The sequence below is a fragment of the Diabrotica virgifera genome, chromosome 7 (genome assembly GCF_917563875.1).
Source record: "Diabrotica virgifera virgifera chromosome 7, PGI_DIABVI_V3a".
Taxonomy (NCBI): Eukaryota; Metazoa; Arthropoda; class Insecta; order Coleoptera; family Chrysomelidae; genus Diabrotica; species Diabrotica virgifera.
Genome location: NC_065449.1, coordinates 240,656,546 through 240,681,039, shown reverse-complemented (window position 1 = coordinate 240,681,039; position 24,494 = coordinate 240,656,546). Strand labels below are relative to the sequence as shown.

Here is a 24,494-nt window from a genome sequence, read left to right as displayed (position 1 = left end):
TAGGCCTGGGCGGATGTTCCCTGCAACTTAAGATGTTGGGTGCTGTAGTCTAGACGATTTGGTTGCAGTTGTCAGCCGTGTAGTGATGCATCGCCGGCGATAGGTTTCATTCTCCCGAAAGGAGAAAACTAGATCTTATCCAAAAACTATAAGATAAAAACACATATCAAACATCAAGAAGAAAACCAGATTGTACCTTTGCCAAATAGTATTCAAAGAGTAAGATGGCAAGGGTATATTAAATGGAATTAAGATTGATACTACTAGTTAAAATTTGATTACTAAAAGCATATCAATAGATAAAATGCAATACAGAAACCAAACACGTGGTTGAACATTTGAAGGTTAGGTATAAAAATATTAGAAGAAATTGCTAGATGTAGAAATGTAATTACAAGAAAAAATAATAATGAACTCTTACCCCAAGAGAAAGATGATTTGAATAAAAATTATTTATTTTTCACATTACATGCCTTTTTAAGAAATAATTTTTCCCTTCCATTTTGTGTCTTCGGGTAGGGATGAAGTGACATTGTCATTGAAAACGACATTTGAAATGACGACCAAGTACTATGAAGTATCAGACATGTTCCGTATTGAAATACAGATATTTAGGGTCGCGGTCGTTTCCCCAACTGTCATAAATACGACTAACTTCACGCGTAACTTTGATACGAGAATTATAAAAAAAAATATGCATTGAAATCCAGATCCCGTAATTCGTTAAGCGTGATAAAGTGAGTACAAAGACATACAATATTTTTTGCTTCTTTGTAATTACAGCTTCAATTTACCGTACACTTCTCGTAGATTCTGCCGATAAGGTAGAGTCGTGTTGGGGAAAAGTCGCGCGCCCAGATATTTACAGAGTAAGAATATACAGGGTACGTTCAGTATGTTCAATTGATTTATATTTTAGATGAAAAGAGATATAGTAAATAGAAGATAATAAAAGAAGATAATAAAAGAGGATAATAAAAGAGGATGATAAAAGAGGGCGCCAACGAGTTTTTAACGAAGAAAACTGGTAAAACAGATAGAAGAAAAATATTGTTGATGAAATATTAAAGAAAATAAAGTAAAATAATTATTTAAAAATAAAATATCAAAGATGTGACGTTTGTAACGTTACAATAAAAAGGCACTATACCTATCTAACGTACTTTACATAATTGAAATTGGATTATTTGAGCAGCATGTTTTAAAATTATAAACAATTTTTTGGCTTATAAACAAATAGAATTTCGGCAAACATTAGATTAAATTAAGAAAACGGTATTGGAAAGGACGCAACAGGACGCTTCTTAAAAAAAAGTTTAATTGCAAGGAGTGGCTCCTGAGATACAACCGGTCAATAAAGTTGGCCGGCATTTGTGACGAAGTTATAAACAATAGGATGGTAGTCTTTGAACCATTTCCATTTTATTTCCATTTTATTTCGGTCCTCTTTCTACATACAAATTTTCATATCTTCAAGAAGCTTATAACATAATATAATAATAAAAAGGATTGGTATTACGCGTGAGAAATACCAAAATCCCAGTCAAAAACGATGTTGAAGAAAATATAATTTCAAAGTTCAAAATCGGTTTACCTACCTACTACCTACCTTGGCCTCCTTTATTTTTTGCCTCCACCCTTGCTTGTCCGTGGCTGCTCTTCTCCATACACGGACTCCTAAAAGGGCTTGTGTATCGCTGTTTACTATGTCTTCCCAGCGCTTTCTTGGCTTTCCAACCGGTCTCTTAGAGCCACCTAACAAACACATTACTAAATGCCAAATATGCATTAATTTTGTTATAATACTAATATTTTTGTGAATATCTTTTTATGAATAACGATAACCTTTGGTTCTAAATTCATTCTATTTATTTTTTCAGTGGAAAATACAAAGGTGACGACAAAAAGAAATGGGATAAGGATGGAATGGAAGTTGATACTGAGTCTGGCGCTTCGGGTGCTGAAAGCAGCCTCTCTCCCAATGTCGCTGAAGATGAGACTCCTAAAGTGGATCCTATTAAATGGAGTGTAAGTATTCATCTATACATATTTTGTTATAACGTTTTAATTGTTTTAATTTTTATCGTCAAAATATATTTTAATACTTGATCCATTACGGTGTTAACAAAAAGGGAAGTCAGTGGTTCTACCTGGTAATAACGTCAAGTTCTGTGTTATCTGTTTTATTTACACTTGAATCTGTTGTTTTTTATCATTTTGTTTAAGTTGTATGGATTTTGTTTATTATAGAGGAGATCTGTATCATCTTTCAACTAAACACTACAGTCAAATGCTTTTATTCATATAAACATCTACGAACATCCACACAGAATTGCGGAATTAAAGATCTACAAGCAGGGCAGTTTTATTTTGATTCTTATCTTATTTTTTGTTAGATGTTTATTCCTGCATACAGGGTGTCCAGAAACTCCTCCGACAAACGAAGACAAGGAGGTTCCTCAGATAATTTTAAGACAATTTAACCCAATTCAGCTGTCCGAAAATGCTTCCTAAGGGAGCTAGAGCTATTTGAAGATGGCGTCTGGTAATTAGTTTTTCTTAAATACCTCCAGAACACTTCTATTTAGAAAAAACGAAAACTGGTACGCTTATCTTCCAGAGATAAATCGATTTCATTAATTACGAATTTCTAGTACCGGTCATAGGCGCCCGTTTGGGTAGGGCAACTGGTATTTTATCGCATAACTTTTTTGTCTTTAACTTCTAAGCATTTTTGATAATGGATTATTAAATTGTGACGTAGTCTAGTACTAAAAGGTACTCTTACTTTAAGGCGGTAGAATGCACCGTTTTCTAGAAAAATCGATTTGAAAATTTTTCGTTTATTGAATTCGAAAAAATTTTGAAATTTTTTTTCAAAAAAGACGGTGTATTTTACTGACTTAAAGCAAGAGTAACTTTTAGTACTAGAATACCTCATAATTTAATCGTCAAGTGTAAAAAATGCTTAAAAATTAAAGACAAAAAAGTTATGCGACAAAATAACCGTTGATCTACCCAAAACGGACGCGTATGACCGGTACTAGAATTTCGTAACTAAGGAAATCGATTTATCCCTGGAAGATAAATAAACGTAGCAATTTTCGTTTTTCTAAATGGTTTTTTTGGAATTTTTTTTTTCAAAATCAACAGACGAAAAATTTTCAAATCGATTTTTCTAGAAAACGGTTCATCCTACCGGCTTAAAGCAAGAGTACCTTTTAGTACTAGAATACCTTGCAATTTAATAATCCAGTATAAAAAATGCTTAGAAGTTAACGATAAAAAAGTTATACGATGAAATAACCGTTGCCCTACCCAGAACGGGCGCCTATGACCGGTACTAGAAATTCGTAATTGATGTAATTGATTTATATCTGAAAGATAAATAAGTGTACCAGTTTTCGTTTTTCTAGATAGAAGCGTTCTGGAGATATTTAAGAAAATCTAATTCCAAGACGCCATCTTCAAAGAGCTCTATTTCGCTTAGGAAACATTTTCGGACTAGGTGAATTGGGTTAAATTGTAAAATTGGTAAAATTATCTCAAGAATCTCCAGTCTTCGTTTGTCGGGAGAGTTTCTGGACATCCTGTATATCTTCCTCAAATTTTCATTGTCCTTTCTTTAAAGGCTATTTTGTGTAATGTCTAGATTGTTTTATTCTTTCTTAGAGACTGTATTCTCTTTCTGTGTAGTAGGTTGCTCACCACCCCTAAACTTTTCATTTATCGAAAATAGCACCCGTTTTCCCTAACCTGCCGTTGCACGTCTTTTCAGACCGTTACATCGCGCGCCCAGCCATCCTTTTCTTTTCTTTTTCTCTGTTGCTTATGTCACTTATGTGACAAACATTGTGTACTGCTAAGATGCCTACTCTTGCATACAGCTCCACTTGTCGTCATTGAACTTACTGAATTCGAATACACAGTGTTCTGCTGTGTCGCTTATTTCGCATTCCACATAGCTACCGTCTATTGCCGTGCCTATTCTCTCAAGGTATGCTCTAAATGACCCGTGTCCCGTAAAGAATTTCGTGAAGAAGTAGTTCGTGATTTTATATTTGCACTTCACCCACTCCTCCAATACCTGGATCAGAGTCCTTGTCCATGCAACCCCCAGCTCCTTTACCCACTCTTCCTGTCATTTTGTAATGGATTCTGTTCTTTCTTCTGTCTTTTCTTGATTACTATTTGCGTATGTGTTGGCTCTCTCTTTTACCTGCAGGTGTATTGGTAGTACTCCAGCTATAACTGGTAGAACAACCGTCGAGGTCGTTCTATAGGGGCATACGACTCTTCTTTGTTCATTACTTGATGCCACACCGATGTGGCACATGATATTGTAGAGTGTACCACTTCCATCAAATATCCATCAATGTGTCCTTCCCTTACCTAGGCCTCCTATATTTGGCATAATTATGACCAATGCTGTTGCTCTATGTTCGGCCTTTGTTTCCAGCATATTTTAAGTGTTCGCTAAATATCTGCTTACTGTCTAGCATCACTCCTAAATACTTAACTTTTTTGTGGGCATTATTCTTCCTCCTTCTAGGGTGAAGGAGATCTGTGTCTCTAGGTCATTTTAGTATCAGAGCTTACATTTTTTGCGTAGCTAGTGGCACTTAACCACGTTTCATCCTTTCCAGTGCAGCATTTAGTGTTCATTATAAGCCTGTTTTACCATTGTGCTCTACTAGAACGACCAGGTACTCTGCGTAAACTATAGATTCCTATGTTCCTTCTTTTAAATCTTTCTGTAGTATATCATTGTAGAGGATGTTCCAGAGCAACGGTTCTAGGACTGAACCCTGTGGCACACCTGCAGACGTCTGCATAACATCTCCCCTTGTTATGTTAATCTGTCTACTTGAGAAGTATTCCTTCACTATTTTCTAGGTATGGGGATCCTTCTAATTTCTCCAGAATTACAATTATTACTCCCCAGCTCGCGCAGTTGAATGCATTTTTGCCATTTTTTTTTGACAGTTTGTCATTCTTTAAAATGTGTTATATGAGAATTGTATACTCGTAAAAGATATTAAAACGGATATTCTTAATTTTTTCAGGTTCAAGAAGTGTTCGACTTTATCAAGAACCTCCCGGGTTGCTCCGACTACGCGGAGGACTTCCTAAGGGAGGAAATCGACGGGCAGGCTCTCATGCTCCTCAAAGAAGACCACCTCATGACAGCCATGGCGATGAAGCTCGGCCCCGCGCTCAAACTGGTCGCTAAAATAGACGATATGAGGATCGACAAAGAGCCTCCCAAACAGACATAAGTTTAATTTTATTTAGGGGATGTTGTTATGCGTTAGACAGGATTAGATGGTATTTCTTATCTTTCTTAATTTATCAAGTATAAACGTTGAATACTGTTATTTGAAGTGTGAAGTTTAATTTGACTGATTTTGTCTGTCAAGGTCAACGGAATCTATTGTCACTTTTGCTTGAGCGTTTCTCCATTGCTTTACCGTGATCATATATGCTTTTCTATTACTTCCAGAATGCTAAAAATGTCGTATTTATTAAATTGAAGAGTGATGACAGCACGAATTTCTCGTTCTAGATATTTACTATCTACTTTTATATGTTTTGGATAAGAAAACGGTGTTAAAAAATATTTGAACCATCCTAGAAGATTTCAGAACTTTGGGATTGAAAAAGAACAAAGTTTAGCAAACGTAAAGTATACACACTGTTGTCAGGCGTCATAATCTGTCTCTTAAGTCACCTGTCATTTGATTGTTGTTACAATGAAACTGTTCTGTATCAATTGCCACCTGTGCATTAATCAATTAATGACCTATTTAACTGTTTTATATAGTCTCTATTTGTTTACTATTATTTACATAAGAAGTTAAGTAAAAACTGTGATTCTGTATATATTTGTGCCTTACTGTATCCATTTTTGGACAGAACTCCTCTGTCAAGGAGGTTTGTGAACCATGATCTTCCATGTATGTTAAACTGTTTGGACAATTACTGGACATTGCAGCTCTTCAATTCTCATGAAACAGTAAATAACTGTAATAGGGTTATCCTACTATATACCCTGTCACCAGAGCCTCGTATGTTTTCTAGCAGGGTGTACTCGGTTTACTCGTTGTCCCTCTCATTCAGGTGATGATATTTGGATCACTTCCTCTTTTAATTTTAGTATAGGGCTTTTCATTCACAGTCACTTGTTTCGAGCTTCTGTTATATGTCGTATAATCCGTGTATATTAATATTATACACAGATTATACAATATATGACAAGCTCGAAACAAATGACAATCGATGAAAAGCCCTATGACCTCTTACAAGATATAATATAAAAAATGCATGCGTGATCATTGTGCAGTAAAGACAATCTTCAAGAAGAAAGATTTTCTTTATGCCACATGATCAAAATGGTGCCAAAAGAAACTCGAATGAAGCAAATATATATTCAAGAATGCAAAACTGTGGAACTTTTCTGTATCTGTAGAGTAGGGAGGGTGATTCAAGTATCTCAGCACGTAGGCCACAATTGATCCACTGTGCATCTTCCACGGAGATGTCGTCCTTAGCTCATTGTCCATCCTCGACAATCAGCTAAGGACGCTTTCTTGCTCGACAGTTTTGTCTTCTCGTTCACACTTCGTGATAGATGTGTTCCGTCGAGTTGGTTGAGTTGCGTTTTAATAACCTTATTGTCCACGGAAACAAATAAATGAAATTAAAATAAATATAAAAACAACAAACTGTCTGTCAATAATATATTTATTTCAATTGGTAAAAAGAACGTGAAAATGTCTCGAAAGAGGGTTTATTATTTTAGCGAGGGTGTGACCGCACGGAGTGCCCGCTGTGACTTTATTGAATTAGACCACAAAAACTAATCTGTCATAATGTGGTTCTACCATATGGCCAGACATGCGATAATTTATTAGATCTGAAAAGCTGCAAAGGCATTTTACCTGAATAGGGATATATTTCGTTTTTTAAAACTTAACAGGCCCTTCTATGCATATGGTTTGTATATTAAATGTGAATTTTAAATGGGACGTATTATTTCATTTTGAAAAAGTTATTAAAAATTAAAATTAGCATTTAAAAAGTAGTAATTGAAACGTGTCGCCACAGATGTGTGTTTTTACTATCCTCAGTGTGTGGAGGTGTTGCTTAGTTGATAATGACCAGTTAAAAAACCAACTGCCAAGCGTAGGTTTTTCCTGGCATTCCCAAGTATTTCTTTGATGCTGCCTTTTCTAGGTTCCATAGTTTAACCTTGACAAGTCTACATCTTTACCTTCTTCCCATCCTTCCACGGTTTGAGTATGGAAGTAACATTTATCAATTTCCTCTGTTGTTGTGGTGATATTTTATGGTCTTCTAGCTGACCAGTGTCACCTAGAAGCGTCACCAAAGCGTAGGTTTTTCCTGGTCATTCCCAAGTATTTCTTTGATGCTGCCTTTTCAAGGTTCCATAGTGTTACCTTGACAAGTCTACATCTTTACCTTCTTCCCATCTTTTCACGGTTTGAGTATGGAAGTAACATTTATCAATTTCCTCGGTTGTTGTGATATATTATGGTCTTCTAGATGACCAGTATCACCTAGAAGCATCACCAAAGTGTAGGTTTTTCCTGGTCATTCCCAAGTATTTCTTTGATGCTGACTTTTCAAGGTTCCATACTGTTACCTTAACAAGTTTGCATCCTTTGCCTCTTTCCCATCCTTCCACGGTTTGCGTATGGAAGTGACATAAATTTCCTCGATTGTTGTGGAGATATTTTATGGTCTTCTAGGTAACTAATGTCTGAAGTATTAATCTTTATTTTGCTTGTGGTCAATTCTATCACAAACTTAAATCTTTGGCCTAACGTATCGGAAGTAAGTGACAATGTTGAATTTCAAAGTCTTTTTTGTCAAGCAGCTGAATCTGCTTGACAAAAACGACTAATAATTTGAAAAATTGAAATTATTTGATTTAGTAAGAAATATTACTTATTTATAAAATATATCTTTAATTACTCACCTAGTTATCTATTAATAATTTAAGAAAGTATGAAATCTCATCTAATCTGTATAAACACTAGAACGATTTAAGTTTTTTATATAATAATTTAAATATATTGTAAATAGTTTAATTTATCGACACTTTTGAGAAGACTGCTGATGAAAATCTGTTAATTATATTTGTATTGTAGACACTTGACGTTCTACGGTCTTCTTTATTTGAAGTTATCTTTAGTTTTGAGGTTATGTTTAAAAGAAACACTAGTATCTGCTGGTTACGTTATCAACCAACATTATTGGTTAAAAATTTAACATTATGATTACAAAGTTTTATTATTATGACACCAACATTGTTTTCAAGTAGTAAAAAGTTAGAAAAAATAACTTTTCGTTATCATTGTTCAAGTAAAAATAATGTTTTGCAAATAAACAATGCATATTGCGCAAAGTTTTATATCGGACAAACAGGGAGAATCTCTTATAAACGTATACTTGTTCACGAAATATCATTGACACACCAAAAGCATAGAGAAATAAATAAATTTTAAATTTGCAAACATAATGGTTACCTATTTAGACATCTTTTTCCCCAAAATTCATCAAAATTCGAGTATATTATTTATAAAAGATTCTACAATCAATATGCTACAAGTAAACAATTCTCTAACAATATTTTTTCAACTCTGTGATACGTTGATAACATAACCAACAATTTAAAATTCTTTTTTTCTTACGAATATACGAAAAAAAAAAACGCAAAATTCGCCTGTATATAATTAGAAAATGTGTATTTTATCTCATGTTGTGATATTTGCTAATGTTTTTAAAATAAATGCTATTTTGAACGAAAAGGTTATTTAGATCTCGAATTCAATCGCCCAAAATGGTTTTAAATGTTATACTGCTGTTTCTATTTAAACCCTTTCATTTATACCTTATTGGTTACTCTCTTTAAGATAACAATATGTTCTATATTGAACTCAACACAAATCTCAACAAATTTGTGTTTCCCCCATGTGCTATTACAAATAATTTATTACAAGTTGCCAACTTTTTGGGATCCATTGTAAAAACATTTAAACGAAAGAATTAAAACACGTTTTAATAACGTAGCAAGTATAAACAAAAAGAGCAAACGTAAGGCTAAACATAAGAAACCGTTATTATTTTCCTATTAAATACATTTTATGTCAATCATTAGCTATGGAGTGCACAGTGTTGCCATATCGTCAAGATAATAGGGAATGGAGGGAATTAGGAAATAATGACAGTAGATATCAATGAGCTGACTGAACCGATTATACCTACTACTGTTTCCAGAGTTGAAATATGTATTTTTATTTATACACGAAGATTTGTGTAACATAAACCAACATAAAATAGTAACAGATATCTTTACAATAAAATAAAATCCGCAAGGAAAGTATTTTTCCTGTAAAATAAGTTATCAATTTTTTTTATTACTGACAGATCAAAAATGTTAAATGGTTCGTTGAAGAATCATCTCAAGTCAAAGTTTGGAATGATTTATTTAGCTTCTGTCGTATCCTTAACTCTTTCAGGGGCGACAGTATCCGCAATGTACCAAAAAAAAATTTACTGAAATGGACAGTGGTACACATTTCGTACCGCATGTACATTGATTTTCTCTAATTCTGCCCATTTAAGGTAAAATTTGCTGTAGCATTTCTTCTCTTGTCTTCCCTTGGTGTCCATTTCAATAACCTCTTTGTCCATCGCCCATCTGTCATTCTAGCTATAGTGCGTCCGCTATAACTTTTCCCATGCGGTACGATTCATTTTCATTCAAATTAAGTCAAAACATAAATTGAAACGAACGTCGATGTGTATATACATTTTGTATACTGTATACTATATACTACACACATCGGCGTACGTTTCGCTTTCTGTTTTGACTTAATTTGATTGAAAATGAATCGTACCGCATGGGAAAAGTTATAGCGGACGGACTATATGTGTCCTGCCTTCTCCATTTTAGTCTGGCTATCCTTTCGATGACGTCAGTCACTTTGGTTCTTCTCCTGATCTCGTTCTTTATTTTGTCTCGCAAAATATAGATCGCTCCATTTTTCTCTGTTTGTTAGCCGAGGTTTTTGTTAAGGTAAGTGTTTCTTCTCCGTCTGTCAACACTGGGAGGACGCATTGATCAAATATTCTTCTCTTCATGCATTTGGGCAGCTCACTTTTAAAACTTTTTCTCAGCTTTCCTTATTCTGCCCAATCAAGACAGATTCTTCACTTCAGTTCATGGATCTGATTATCCCCGCCCATCATAATTTCATATTCTAGGTATTTATATTAATCTATGAGTTCTATTTCTTGCCCACAAATACTGATGTTCTGGTTGGGTACCAAATTTGTTATTATTTTTGCTTTCGAGATGTTTATATTTAAACCTACATTTTCTGTAGCCTCAACAAGTTTCTGTACCCATCTCTCTTGCCATTTCTAGATCCTCAACTATTAGGACTATATCAACAGCCAAACGTAAGTTTTTTAGATATTCTCCATCTATTTTTATTCCTTTTGTCAGCCAATCCATATTTTTAAAACCATGTTCTGGCATCGTATTAAAAAGTTTAGGTGACTTGTGTCTCCTTGTCTAAGCCCCCGCTCTATATAAATAAAAACCTTTTATTATTTCTTTATTCATCACATTCTTAACTATAGCAAATATATGGCAACGCTGTGGGAAAATGACAACGTCAAATGAGATGACGTGGAATGTATTTACTATGAAAAGATCAATATTACAATACTAAAGCGTACAGTTCCGTCTAAAAATTATTCTGTATTAAAACGAATCAATAAAATTTGATTTTAGAAAAGTTCTTGTAGTTCCTAAAAGTAAAATCTAATTGTTTTACAATATTACAAATAATATTTTATTGACTATATTGCATATATTTCTTAAAAAATATAAAGAGAGTACCCAATGATGAATACTGTTAATAAATTCTTGTAAATATTTGTACATTCGACATTTTATATTAAAATGGTTATTTGTAGTTTGTAACTTTGTACAGAGAAAATATATACCTAGGTTTATATTAGCAAATATCTTTGATGTGATCAAAGTATTCGCATTTTCAATAGAAAATCGCCGGAAATTGGATACATATTTATTTACTTCAATTCGTTGTGCAATTTTCCAAATTCTTGTAAGTTTCTAATGTAGAATAATTTGATATTTGTTACTATACTGCCACTAATGATAATAAATTTGTAATTTGTATGTCTTTGGTTTTTATTTACCTACTACACAGTTCTCAACAAAAATCTTTTTCCTTGTGTTCGCTTCAAAATTTTACCAGCTTTCTCCAAAACGTGGAAAATGTCTGGAAATCATTGTTACAATTTTAATGTAGATTAGACAAAATTTGAATGTTTGTTGGCTGATTGAACATTAAATGAGAAAAGGGTTGGGAAACTGCTCATGGCTAACAAACGTAACTCAGTTTTCTTTAAGGGCGTAGGCCAAAACTAATAGTATTTTGAAAAAATTAAACGGAGAATGAAAGATATTACATTATTACCAGGGCCAAAAATCCCTTAGAATAACCAAAAAGTTTCTGTTGAATGAGATATTTGAAATTAAAAGTCACACAAAATTTTCTCTTTTTTCTCACCTCTGTAACTTATTCAAATAAACATTATAGAAGTTTTCGACCCTCGGTAATAATGCAATATTTCATTCTTCATTTAAATTTTTCAAAAATACCTATTAGTTTTCTCAGGATTCGAAAAAAATGAATGCATTTAAAACACATTGGCGCGAAATTTTGCACCTATGCCCTTAATGATGAATGTTTAGTAATAGAGAGGACACTTAGAGAAGAAAGAAAAAGGACATGCAGCACATAGCTTGAACACAAAATCTTGTACAATAGATGTGCTTGATGTAATTGAATAGTGTTGTCGCAATTGTGACAGGGCTTCCCTGATCGCTAGCCAGCGAAATCCCTGTAAACAAAACATAACCAGACATAAGTTGAAAATGAAGAACCCCTATAGAATAGCTACATGGAATGTAGGGTCAGTCGGGGTAATTGGAAACACTATTTGAAATATCATGACATCTAAGCATTTGAAATTTATTTAAAAATATACTGTTTTATATTATAATAAAATAAAAGCTTTTGGCTATTAGGGAGCGTTCAAGTATTACGTAACGCGATTTTTGACCCCCCCTCCCACCCTGCGTAACGCACTGTAATGGGTGTTTAACTATTACGTAACGCAATTTTTAACCCCCCCCCCCCCCACCTGCGTTACGTAATACTTGAACGGTCCCTTATACGTTAAGTATACAGTAGAATGTCTTAAAAACTAGTAAGAAAAAGACACAAAAAATAAGATATTCAAAGTTTCCATTTACCCCAGAAATTTTAAGAAAAACTAAAAAAAGGGGGTAAAAGTAAACAACAATCTCAGGCTTTTAAACATGTATTGTCGAAGCGAAGATTGGTGGGATATGCGCATTTTATCAATGAAATTCGATATTTTTAAGACATTCCAGAAGCCGCTACAGATAAAATGTTTCAACAACTCATTAATCATTCCGAATTATTGGATGGATATTAGTACAGTTAAAATAATTCAGACGATAATGATTTAATGAGTGAAATCTAAATTGTTTTCTACTTTAATGACAAAAAAAGCAAGCTCATTAGCAGAACCCAATTAAAAATTATTTTGCACATCATATTTGAAACATTATTTGGTTAAAAAATCTCATTTTTGTTGGCAAAAAAATATATTAATTTGTCTGGACTAAATTACAGGCCTGTTTGTCTCAAAAGAGATATGTTACTATCAACATTAACACAGTGTTGCCAAACTGAATTTTGATATTTTGAGTGTAAATTTTCCCAGGGATCTCCGAGGGTACAATACCAATATGGTATTCAATTTTGGCTGACCATGCAGTAGACATACTATTAGTTCCATCTTATCACTTGGTATGTTACTTTTCTCTGATGCAAGGTCACTTAGTCTTACCAACCCTAGGATAAGTGGGTTTACAATTATGGGGGGTCATGACCCCCCGTGACACCCCCTGGATCCGCCAGTGAATGTGGAATACTGTAGTAAGCATCAGCCTCCCTATATGTTATTTTTTTTTTGTTTTAATGCCTGCCACCTCATTTTTAAATCATTCAAAGAGTATTTCGTTGGTTCTCTCTTCCGTATGTACTTCCTCAACATTTTAAAAATGGCAAGACCTGTAACCTTAACATAAAAAATTGATTTCCATTTACCTCACATTGTTTCTATTTACCCCTAAAATGTGCGTTATCATTTACCCCATGCTCAATATTTAAGGGGGTAATTGTGAACATGTACTGTATTTACTTCTTGCAGTAAATAACATTTAAATTAAAATTGTAGGCAATATAAATATTCTTGTATTAGCTATAAATTATATAATCACTATATGTACCTAATATAGAGAGATAAAATTTGTAAAATATTTGCACTGTTCTAAATCGATTTATATGTGTTTAAAAACAATCAAATTTAAGTTGCACAGAATGGATATTCACTTGGCTTGTAAACAAATGAATAACATACCACACAATAAGCAAAGATGGAATTGTATATGTGATTGTTGCAATATTTCATTTCTAGTGGTAGGAAGTATACTGTTTCCAATTACCCTTACTGACCCTAACAAATTATATGAAGCCGGTAAGACGAGAAAACTGGTCTCTGAAATGGACAAATATGAAGCCGGTAAGACGAGAAAACTGGTCTCTGAAATGGATAAACTAAATATTACTATCATGGAGGTGAGTGAAACAGGATGGCCAAATACAGGGAATTTCACAGCAAACAGATATCCATCAATTTTTTGGAAACCAAGACCATATGTATCGAAACAGAGTATGTATACATAATTATGAAACAGCATATTAGTATTAGTATGTCACTAACTTCATCCAAAGTATCAGACAGACTAATTTTAATACAGCTGAATCAATGTCAACGTCAGAAGTAAGTCTTTGAAAACACCTACAACATTGTCAAAAAAAGAGTGGATGATGTAAGAAATCTTAAACCTATTGGAAGATCAACGGATATGTAGAAATATTAACAAATACTGTAAAATCAACAAACTTATAAAAAGACAAATTAAACACGCTAAAGAATCTTCACTCGAGAACTCATGTAAAGAAATAAAAACCTCCAAAAACCTCATTTGAAAATTGAAAAATGTTCATGTTCTTAAAAATACAGACAGAATAATTTGTGATCAGGAACAGTAAAGAATGGGAGAGATACGTCAGTGACCTTTTTGACGATGCTTCTCAAGAAAATGCTATACATATACACACTACTTGTGAATACCAGTTAGACAGTAGTTAGAGGTGCCAGTATATTGAAATCAGAAGTCAGAAAAGCAATACAGCAAACCAAAAATAATAATGCAGTTGGATCAGATCAAATCCCTGCTAAGCTACTTAAACTGTTAAACGAGGTGAACATTACCTACTTAACCACATTTCTTTAACAAAATTTACAACCAAAGAAAAATACCAAATGATTAGTTGGTGCCAGTTTATAACATTACCATTTTTCTAATTGGAACATCACATTTTCTGTTGGCTCCTTTAAGCCTGGAATTACAGTCCTCTCTCTCTATAATGATATGCACAGGACCGGGAATTTTCATGGTTACAAGGAGAGATCGTTATACAGGGAGAGAGACAAAATTCGTTATGTAATAATGATAATACTGTACTAAATAATATGTAAAGTACTTCAACCGAGAGTACTTTACGCTTTTTCGAAAACATGTTGACTGTTCACAGACTGAGATACAACCAAAACTGAATATGAGAATTCATCAGTAGATAACAACATCTCTGTGAAAACAACAATGGCTCAAATGATAAAAATGTGTTACTCAACTTTCTGCACATCGGATTGAAATTTGAACCACCAAATATTTGCTGAATGTTGTATGTACAGTGGTCCACAAAATGAATCACTTACTAATCTACTTTTATCAAGTTATACCTACACAAGATGTTTATTATTTATTCCCTTTGTCTTCATTCAGTGTTATCTTTTATTGGTAAAATTCACAGGGTTTAGTTATCAGTTATCGGCCAAACGCCAATGGTTATCAATTATTTCTTGAAAAGTGAGTTCATCGACTACTGAACGCTGAAAAGTGATTTGCCATGAAGAGAGAACGATATCGGTATAGAGAAAGAATTAATACATTGCCTTATGACGAACCAAACAATGTTTAGTATTTCCATCGTTATATAGGGAATCGTTATAAAGAGAAACTACTGTATTCACATTCCACTGCATAAATACAGAGCAATCATATGCTTTTATTACTGTCTGATTCTAGTAGATATTTAACACCTTGGCTGTGTTACGAGACAAATAGACCTCGTATTACACTAATGGTTGGCTGTGTCAAAATGCACTTGGCAAACGTTCACTATGGGACATACTTAAAATGAGATTTTACTGTCATCCATTAGTCAATCGCCTATTCTAGCCATCCGACAAATAATACGTCATTTAAATGTAGATTCTTAATTTTAAAATGTATACTAGAAAACAGGGCGCGAGGATATATATCCACTGATATATATCAGTATTTTATTTCATACTAATTTTTACATAAGAAGGTTAAAAAGCGGCAAGGTCACAACTGCGTTGACTTGTCTACTAACAGGAATTCAAATCAATCAAGATCAACCAATTCAAATTAAGAACTTTTATTACAAAAGGAGTAATATGGCTCTAGGTTCGCCTCATTTTTTGGCAAACTTACTGGACCATCGCTTTTTTAGAGAAAGACTTACTGCCGAACAAAAAGAACAGGCTTATGAATATTTATAATTCAATCAACACAGATTTTGTTCTGTTTGTAATGGCCATAACTTCGAAGTCTGAACCATTTCCATCTTTCATGTATGGTCCAAATTTCAAAAAAACATCTCTATTATTATGGTGGAAGTCTGTCTGTTCCAATCGCTGAATCTGCTTGGTGTGAAAAAAACATATTTCTCGAACGAATTAACCAATTACTTACAGCAGTAGCCTCCACGGCAAGCATTGAAAGGTGCTTTTCAAGCTTTGGACTTGTGCATTCCAAATTACGAAATAATTTAGGAACCGAAAAAGCTGCTAAACTTGTATTCATGTTTAAATATTTAAACAGTTCTTCATACCAAAGACATGACAATTTGGAATGGATTTGGCCTGAACAAGAAACTGAATGAAGGGAAAATGAAGAGGCAGAATTAAGTCTTGGGTGCTTTACTGGTTTTGATTTAGACACTTCCGATGTTGAACTGTCATCTTAATTAATTTTCTAAATTTTAATTTTGTTTTTTAAATGTTCAGAATTTTAAGTTATTTTGGAAAAATGGAAATACTACCTATATGTTGTAAGTTAACGTTTTCAATATTTTTAGTTAATTTAGTCCTTACTTGGATACTCGTATCATTTTGTTTTCTGTTTATGTGAGATACTACCATACAGACGTTTATATTTTTGTGTTTTTTATTTAAGTAAAAATATATCTTTTATATTGTTACATTCTACATTTAGAGTCTTATTTTGGTCAATTTAGTTTCTCTATTGATTGAAATGATTTCCAAAATATCATATAAATATCACATTTTGGATATATATCATATATATCTGATATTTTGATACTTATATAAATATCATGGATATTTTGTGCCCTGCTAGAAAAGCAGTTACATATTCTTCTGTTACATGTTACCGTTTTTAGGTTCTCCTGAAAAATTAAGGAAAATGGAGTTGTTTTTCTTGTGTTGACGACGATATATGCCTCATAATACACTCAACATAAGTTTATAAATATCTCTAAACACAGCCAACGTATTAAAAAACTGACATTATAAACAGTTTATGATAAAAAAAACCATGCATGTGGAGGATGCAAAGTAGGCATCAACATCAACATAGATGGATAGTGTACAAAAATCAATTAAAAGGGAATTTATTTAAGTTGCTATTATATAGTCAATTTGATTACAAATTAAAAATCGCCTTAACATATTTATTAAAGAAAGTGTAACAATCACAATTAAAAAAATTTAACTAACAGACAGTCTTTGAGCTGGTTCATGTTCATATTCAATTTCAACCCTAGATCTACGCTTCTTCTTACTGGATCCAGGTTTGGGTGTACCTTTCTTATTTACAGGTGTCTGGCTCTTCTTTGAAGTACTAGGTCTTATATCTTCAATATCTGAACCGTCTGAAGATTCAAAACTACTGTCTAAATCCACTTCCTCAGGATTACCACTTTCACTTTCAACATCACTGTCATCATCTGAATCTGCTGCAACAAATTCCGGTGTATCTACGTCTTCCTCCATTTCGTTTTCCATTTCCATTTCTTGTTCTACCTCTTCCTCAGATTCCAATTCTCTCTCTTGCTCTGCTTCATCGAATGTTTGTGGAGATATATTGTACAAATCTTGGTACACGCCTTGTTTCAAACGGTCTAACAACGTTTTCTCAACTCCCTTTTCAATTCGAGCAGCTATGAGAGCTTTGTCTTCTCTGCGTCTTTCTCTTCGTTCTACCTTACTTTGAATCGGAACCAGCAATTTCTGTCTTCGTAATTTCAACTTTCTCATTCGAATTAAGTATTGTGTTATTTTTACGAACCTCTGCTTACATTTTGACTTAATAAAACCAGACCAATAGAGTAAATTTTCATTGATTTGATGTATGGCCTTTTCAAAGTTTCTGGATAGTTTTACCTTTTCCCAGGTCTTATTTGGAAACGCTGACCGCTCGGCAGTCTTCATAAACAGATAGATTATACCATTTTCTTCCCTGATCGTTGCATATTGACTGTTTGCTAAGGGACAAGCCGATCTGTTGCACAGACCTGTAAGGTTATATTCGTTACGGCAAAACTTTTGTGTCTTGGTTTGAGTCTTGTATGAACAATGTGTTTTGTTTATAATACTCCAAACAACGTCGTCGTGTTGCATTTTTAACTTTAATTACAATACTTCAGGCGAAGACTTAGATTTTCACGTTTACACGTGATATTTTAAAAACATAACCTTAAAAGAAAAGAAAAATGTTTTTGACACTTTTGTCAATGTCAACCACAGAACATGAATTAAACATATAGACTTCTTTCAAAAACTATTATTTAGGTGCTCTATGGTGTCAACTGTGTGTTCACCAGCCATTAAATCACAATTTTAATCAAATTAAATTTTTTTATTTAGTTTTGACCTTAGATTTCCAATCGGGAAATTATTCTCAAAAAATTCTGGAAATATCTAACCTATTTGAACTCGAGAATGCATGATTTGTATTTTATACAACTTTGGTTTTTTACTCCCAGAAATTGTTCCTCTGATTGATAGTCGGGATCACCATCTGAATCGGCAGTAACTAGGTATATTTTGCTCGTATCTTATTCAGAATTAACTATTTTTATCACTCATGTTCATCTCTTCTAAACATTCTTTTCTATCATAGCTCCAGCTCCCAATCTTTGTCTTTACGTTTCCATGACATATGAACAAATATTTAGGGGTTTGGTTCACTGATACTAATGACCAGACAGGAGAAATTAAAGAGGCGAATAGAAATAGCGAGACAATCATTTATCAAAATGAAAAAGTTTCTACGCTGCCGAGACATAAATGTGAAATTGAGAACGAGAATGTTAAGGCCCTATGTTGTCTCCGTTCTGATGTACGGCATGGAAGCTTTGACACTAAAAAAGATAAACATCGAAACCTTGAGGCATTCGAGATTAGGTGCAACAGGAGAATGTGAAAAATACCACGGACAGAGAGAGTAACAAATCAAGATATTTTGCTGAAGATGGGGAAGAAATGTGAAGTCATAAAAAGCATACAAACCAGAAAACTGGCATATCTAGACCACATGATGAGAGGGGAAAAGTACTCCCCACTAAGGCTCATAATCCAAGGAAAAAAAGTGTGGGATGTAGGGGGATTTCCTGGTTACGAAATTTAAGGGAGTGGTACGGATGCAATTCAATGTTCAGAGCTGCATCCAACAAAGTTAATATTGTTGTGATGGTGACCAATCTCCGATAGAAGACATATGAACACTATTGTTCAGTATAAACGCCAAGTAACAATTGTCAAAACTCTGTATTATCTAATAAAAATAGGCACACTTAAATAACGTAAGAGATAATGATTCTATCATGATTTCAGCGGTCCTCCAGGATAGTAGCTGCAGATTCAGGTAAAGCTCAAACAAACGGAGAAAGACAAACGAAGAAGAATGACCTTCTCCAAGATGTGCAAAAAAGTATGCACTAAAGGATACTTCACAAGAAATATGGGAGAATATTAAACATTGTATAACAACACCAATTAATCGCCAAAAGCTACATAATCCTGTGAAACAGAGACATTAGGTAACAGATGAAACCCCGAAAATCTTTGTCAAAGTGGTATTTACTTTAAGAAATCTCCACAAAGATTCGAGGCTTATAAACAACTAATAGAGAGTCACGATCAAAACAAATCAGCTGAGAGATCTATTAAGAAAAATACGCTACATAACGAAACTTATGCCATTGAAGACCACACAGGAACCCTGAGTATCATGTATGTATGTATCGGTTTTAGAACGTCTTTCGACGTTGTCCGATGCCTAACTTCCACGCCCTTCTATCATCCCATTGGCCCTCTCTAAGATCCCTTGTACTCTCATTGCTTTGGATACCCCTTCTTTCCATGTCTTTTTGGGTCTTCCTCGTTTTTTGAGGTTTGTTGGTACCCTCTGCATCTTTTTGGGCAATCTTGTGTCTTCCATTCTTTGAACATGACCATACTAAATCAACTGTTTTCCTCTCAATGTCTGTTGTTAAGTAACCATCTATTCCAACTCGTCGTCTTACTACCACATTTCGAACTCTTTCCCTACGGGATATACCTAACGATCTTCTAAACACATCCATTTCTACAGCTTCTAATTTTTTCCTGTTGTTCTCGGTTATTCTCCAAGTTTCTGCTCCGTAAAGTAGGCTGCTTTTAATAAGTGTTTCATAGATATTGTATTTTCGCTGTATTCCTATTTCGGATCTCCAAAGTATTCCATTTAGGCAGCCAATTGTTCTTCTAGCTTGTGTTACCCTTTTCTTTATTTCCTCATCGTCTTTTCCCGTTCTATCGAAGATTACTCCCACGTACGTGTATTCACTACAGGATGTGATTTGTTCATTATCCTCTAGTTCGATATTGGATAACTCAGCTCCTATGGGTAGGTATTTAGTTTTTTCCACATTAATTTCCAAGCCCCACTGTTCATATTCCTCCTTTAGTTCTCTTGCCATATACTGTAGATCGTCTTTATCATTAGCTAAGTGATACCCTGAGTATCAACAGAAAAGATATAGCAGAGACATGGAGATTATATTGCCAGGATCTAGATAAAGATGATCAACGCCAGGAACTTATTCACCAAATCCCCGAAGAAATTGAAGAACCTAATATACCCAAGAATGAAGTAAGACTGGCGATCAGTAAACTTCAAGTACATATAACAAAGCACAAGGTCCATAAATGATAACAGCAAAAATACTCAAAGCCACAGAAGAAACCGGAGAATAAAACAGCTTCACTTGTTCTGTAACAAGATATGGCCAGGAAACAATTATTGTTTCCTATTCTGTGATATGGCATTCCAAGCATTGGTCTGACGACTGGACTAATTCTACAATAGCAACCATACATAAAAAATGTAGCTTCCATAAATGCGACAATTATAGGGAGCATATTATGAGAAGAATGCAAGGATGGGAAAAGAGCATCTCAATAAATGGCAGAAAAATAAACAACCTACCTACTTACCCAGAGGCAGGTAGAATTGCTAAACCTCTTATAAACATAATGTAGTCGCACTTATTGCCACGTTGGTGAGCTCCTAAGGGTGGATGATTTATGCCAGATGATGCATGACATTTTAATTATTCTCTGTGTTTGTGTAATAATTAGATCAGAAGTCAAACGGTGTAAGTCACATTCTCCCTATAAATGACTTATGAGATATAACACTTTTTATTATATATGTTAGAGTTCAAGTTGATTATCCAGTTGGAGTTGACTTTTCCTAGTTCGAGTCGACTCAAACGGCTGGTTTTAGTAAAAGTTGATTATAAATATAAAATGAAGATTTTTATTCAACATTTACTAGTAAAAGTAGACTCCAACTAGTTAAAGTATACTCTTCCCAATGCCATTTAGTAAAAGTTGATTCACACAAACAACCGATTCTAGAAATTAAATGTTACTGTATATTATGTTCAAATCGTGATATTTACAGTCCAGGCTGTATCGTCACCCCCGTTAGGTAAATTATTCCAGTTCGATTTTTTTGCACAAACTTACTCAAAAAGAGGTCCTTATAACGAATCCACAGGGTGTCAGGTGGTACCGTAATCGAAAAATTGTTTAAACAATTTTTTTTAAACAAATTCACAAAAAAATTCACTTCGGACGTTTTTTTTACATCATTAATTTGGGTCATTCGGAGCAAAAGAGGTCTTTTGTGATTTTTCTGTAAAATTTATTGTTCTCGAGTTATACGCGATTTAAAATTTGAAAAATGCGAAAATGACCATTTTCAAGGCTTAATAACTCAGTTAAAAATTATTGAAGTCACCAAATCAAATTTTAACGACAAGGTACTGAAGAAATATTTGTCATTATTGTATTACTAAGCTGTTATTTTTAATTATTAACAATGAGCGCTAGGAGCGTATTGAGGCGGCTGTCAATGTGAGTGCGACTGAGATGCACCATTGGACGGTCGGAATGTAGGATCTAACTCGCACTCACATTGATGGCCGCCTCAATACGCTTTTAGCGCTCATTGTTGATAATTAAAAATAACAGCTTAGTAATAAAATAATGACAAAAATTTCTTCAGGATCTTGTAGGGGGGGCTTTAAACTTTCATAATAATAGTTTTTAATCGAGTTATTAAGTTTTTTCAAGTTTTAAATCGCGTATAACTCGAAAACGATCAATTTTAGAGAAAAATCACAAGAGACCTTTTTTGCTCCGAATAACCAAAATAATCTAAAAAAATTTGTCTGGAGTAAAATACTTAGTTATTTATAAAACAGTTCGTGAAGTATGCTTTTTGCGCACGCACGCGATGTTTAGAGCACGAGCGGGCCGAGTGCTATACATCGCCTAAGTGCGCAAAAAGTACTTCACGCACAGTTTCATACAATATTCTATCTACCAAAAAACAAATAAAAAAACTGCAACTCTTCGTCACTGGAATACATTCCTATTTTACAATTTTTTAGAACTTTGACATTTAAAAATTAAAACTTCTGTCAAACCACAAAACCGTCAAAACTTTTTTTGTAATTTATTGCTCACATGTCATCACCATGACAAGGCGAAAGTTAAGGATATTTGATTATATGAAAGTGTGCTAAAAAACAATGCGAAAAAGTAAATCCCATTTAAAATACATTATTACTTCAGGCACACTTTAAACCCTTCATGTACTGCTATCTATATTTACAATTTTTACACAATAAAAACTTATACATAATATGAGGTAGAGTAGATAAGAATTATTTTTGTGAATTTGGTTAACAAAAATTGGTTAAACAATTTTTCAACCGCGGTACCGCCTGACACTGGGTATTTGTTATAAGGATGTATTTGTTTGAGCAAAATAATCGAATCAGATTAATTTACCTAACAGGGGCGACGTTACAGCCTGAACTAATAAGTAGTTGAAACGGTCAAAACAAAGAGATGCACACTCATCAAAAATGCACGTGAGATTATACTCGTATAAATTGTATAATATACTTTTACTAACAAGATTTAGGAAGAGTCAACTTCAACTAGTAAAAGTTGATTTAAATTTTTCAAATCGACTTTTACTGCTCGTTTCAGTTGGAGTTGACTCGAACTAGGAAAAGTCAACTCTAACTGAGAATCAACTTGAACTGTAACATATATAATAATATTATTATTTCCTTGTTTCTATTTATGAATATGTTACCCACATTATGATAAATAAAGACAGTTTATTTGTTTTTAATAACTACTTATATTTCTTCAACTATTGTAAGATATATCTTAGTATCTCATTTTAAACACTTATTGACTTGCACCGATTGGCTTCTGAGGCATCGAATTGTATGTGTCATGTGATTCTATGTTTGTGGATGTTCATAAGTTATCAATTGTTGGAACAAATATCTTTGTGTATTGTGCGTTACATATTATGTATAGTGTATGATAAAGACTTGTGTTTTACATTTTCTTATCCTCTGTTACCGGTATGGTCTTGTTGTTCACTTCCTCTATAACTATCAGCAACCTAAGCCTGCTGCATTCTGCTGATGGATTTGCTAAACATTTTTCTTCATTTCTCCCATATAAACATAACATTTAACTGAAACATGCTACAAGTCAACAGCTTAAGAACTCTATTTAAATTACTTGTCAGTCTTTTATTTTAATACTTTCATTTATTCTTTTAATTGGTTAGTCTATACAGGTATGGAAATTTATTTTCGGAACATACGATTTTCAATTAACCAGTGTAAATTTCAAGACAACGCCGCGATGTTTCATATTTAATTGATTTGTTTCACTGGATGATACGCTACACTGGTCCGATAGCCAGCGGTAAAAGGATTACAGTCCAACAAATTAATTAATTTTTAAACATCGCGACGTTATATTGAAATTTACTCTGGTTACTTGCAAATCATAGATCTCAGTTCAGTACAGCGTATCCCGTGGAACAAATTAATTAAATATGAAACATCGCAAAGTTGTCTTGAAATTTAGACTGGTTAATTGCAAATCAAGAATCTAACTTATTGCATTGAAATTCCTTTATTCTGATAGTAAATTTCCATACCTGTATACAGGGTGATTGATTAGTAGGGTAAAGCTCAATAGCTCCGCTATAGTAATAGATAGCAATAAAAGTTAATAACAAAAATTTTAGCCACCTTTGAGCTTCACATTACAAAATTAGTTAGAATGTTACAGGGTGTTCGATAACACAGTGGCAGACCAAACTTTTGTTTTTTTAAACGGAACACCCTATATTTTATATTCGAAATCCTGTTAACTTCTCCATCACAAAAATATAAAGTTTTGTAATGTTATACAGGGTATTTACAAAGTTATAAACAATTTTGTATGAAAATCGTAACAAGTTCAACTCCCTGTATAAATACAAATAAGCACAACAGCAATGGTTTATTAATGCCATATTTTTTTATTTATTGTCAAAATTTTTAAAAAATATTGATATTGCTAATTTTCTTTATATCAAATACAGGGCGAGTCAAAACGCAAGTACATTATTTTCTCAGTAATGTTAAATGGAACACCCTGTTTTTATATTATTATTGAAAAGTAACATTAACGCACTTTAATTTTTATATAACATTCCCTATGCCCAAATTTATTAGTTTTCG

The 24,494-nt window shown here is 33.5% G+C and overlaps 2 protein-coding genes across 14 annotated transcripts in view; one reads left to right on the top strand and one right to left on the bottom strand.

Annotated features, from left to right (window-relative positions):
- The window catches only part of LOC114328363 (histone-lysine N-methyltransferase 2D-like), a 797,359-nt gene extending 786,120 nt beyond the window's left edge, over positions 1 to 11,239 (top strand). For 10 of the 13 annotated variants that reach the window (XM_050655649.1, XM_050655648.1, XM_050655651.1 and 7 more), the window contains 2 exons: positions 1,881 to 2,028; positions 5,067 to 11,239. In XM_050655649.1, coding sequence (XP_050511606.1) covers positions 1,881 to 2,028; positions 5,067 to 5,279 — 361 coding nt within the window. In that variant the 3' untranslated portion in view covers positions 5,280 to 11,239. The remainder of the gene's footprint in view (positions 1 to 1,880; positions 2,029 to 5,066) is intronic. The other 3 variants (XR_007699214.1, XR_007699215.1, XR_007699213.1) reach the window with 3 other exon arrangements.
- A 5,813-nt stretch (positions 11,240 to 17,052) lies between these two features.
- Positions 17,053 to 18,104, bottom strand: LOC114328292 (protein MAK16 homolog). Its single transcript, XM_028277117.2, has one exon. The coding sequence runs from the start codon at positions 18,013 to 18,015 to the stop codon at positions 17,104 to 17,106; it is 912 nt and encodes a 303-aa protein (XP_028132918.2). The 5' UTR covers positions 18,016 to 18,104; the 3' UTR covers positions 17,053 to 17,103.
- Positions 18,105 to 24,494: the final 6,390 nt, after the last annotated feature.

Excerpts from the sequence above, each read along its gene's own strand:
- LOC114328292 (XM_028277117.2), bottom strand. The coding sequence starts at position 18,015 with ATGCAACACGACGACGTTGTTTGGAGTATTATAAACAAAACACATTGT.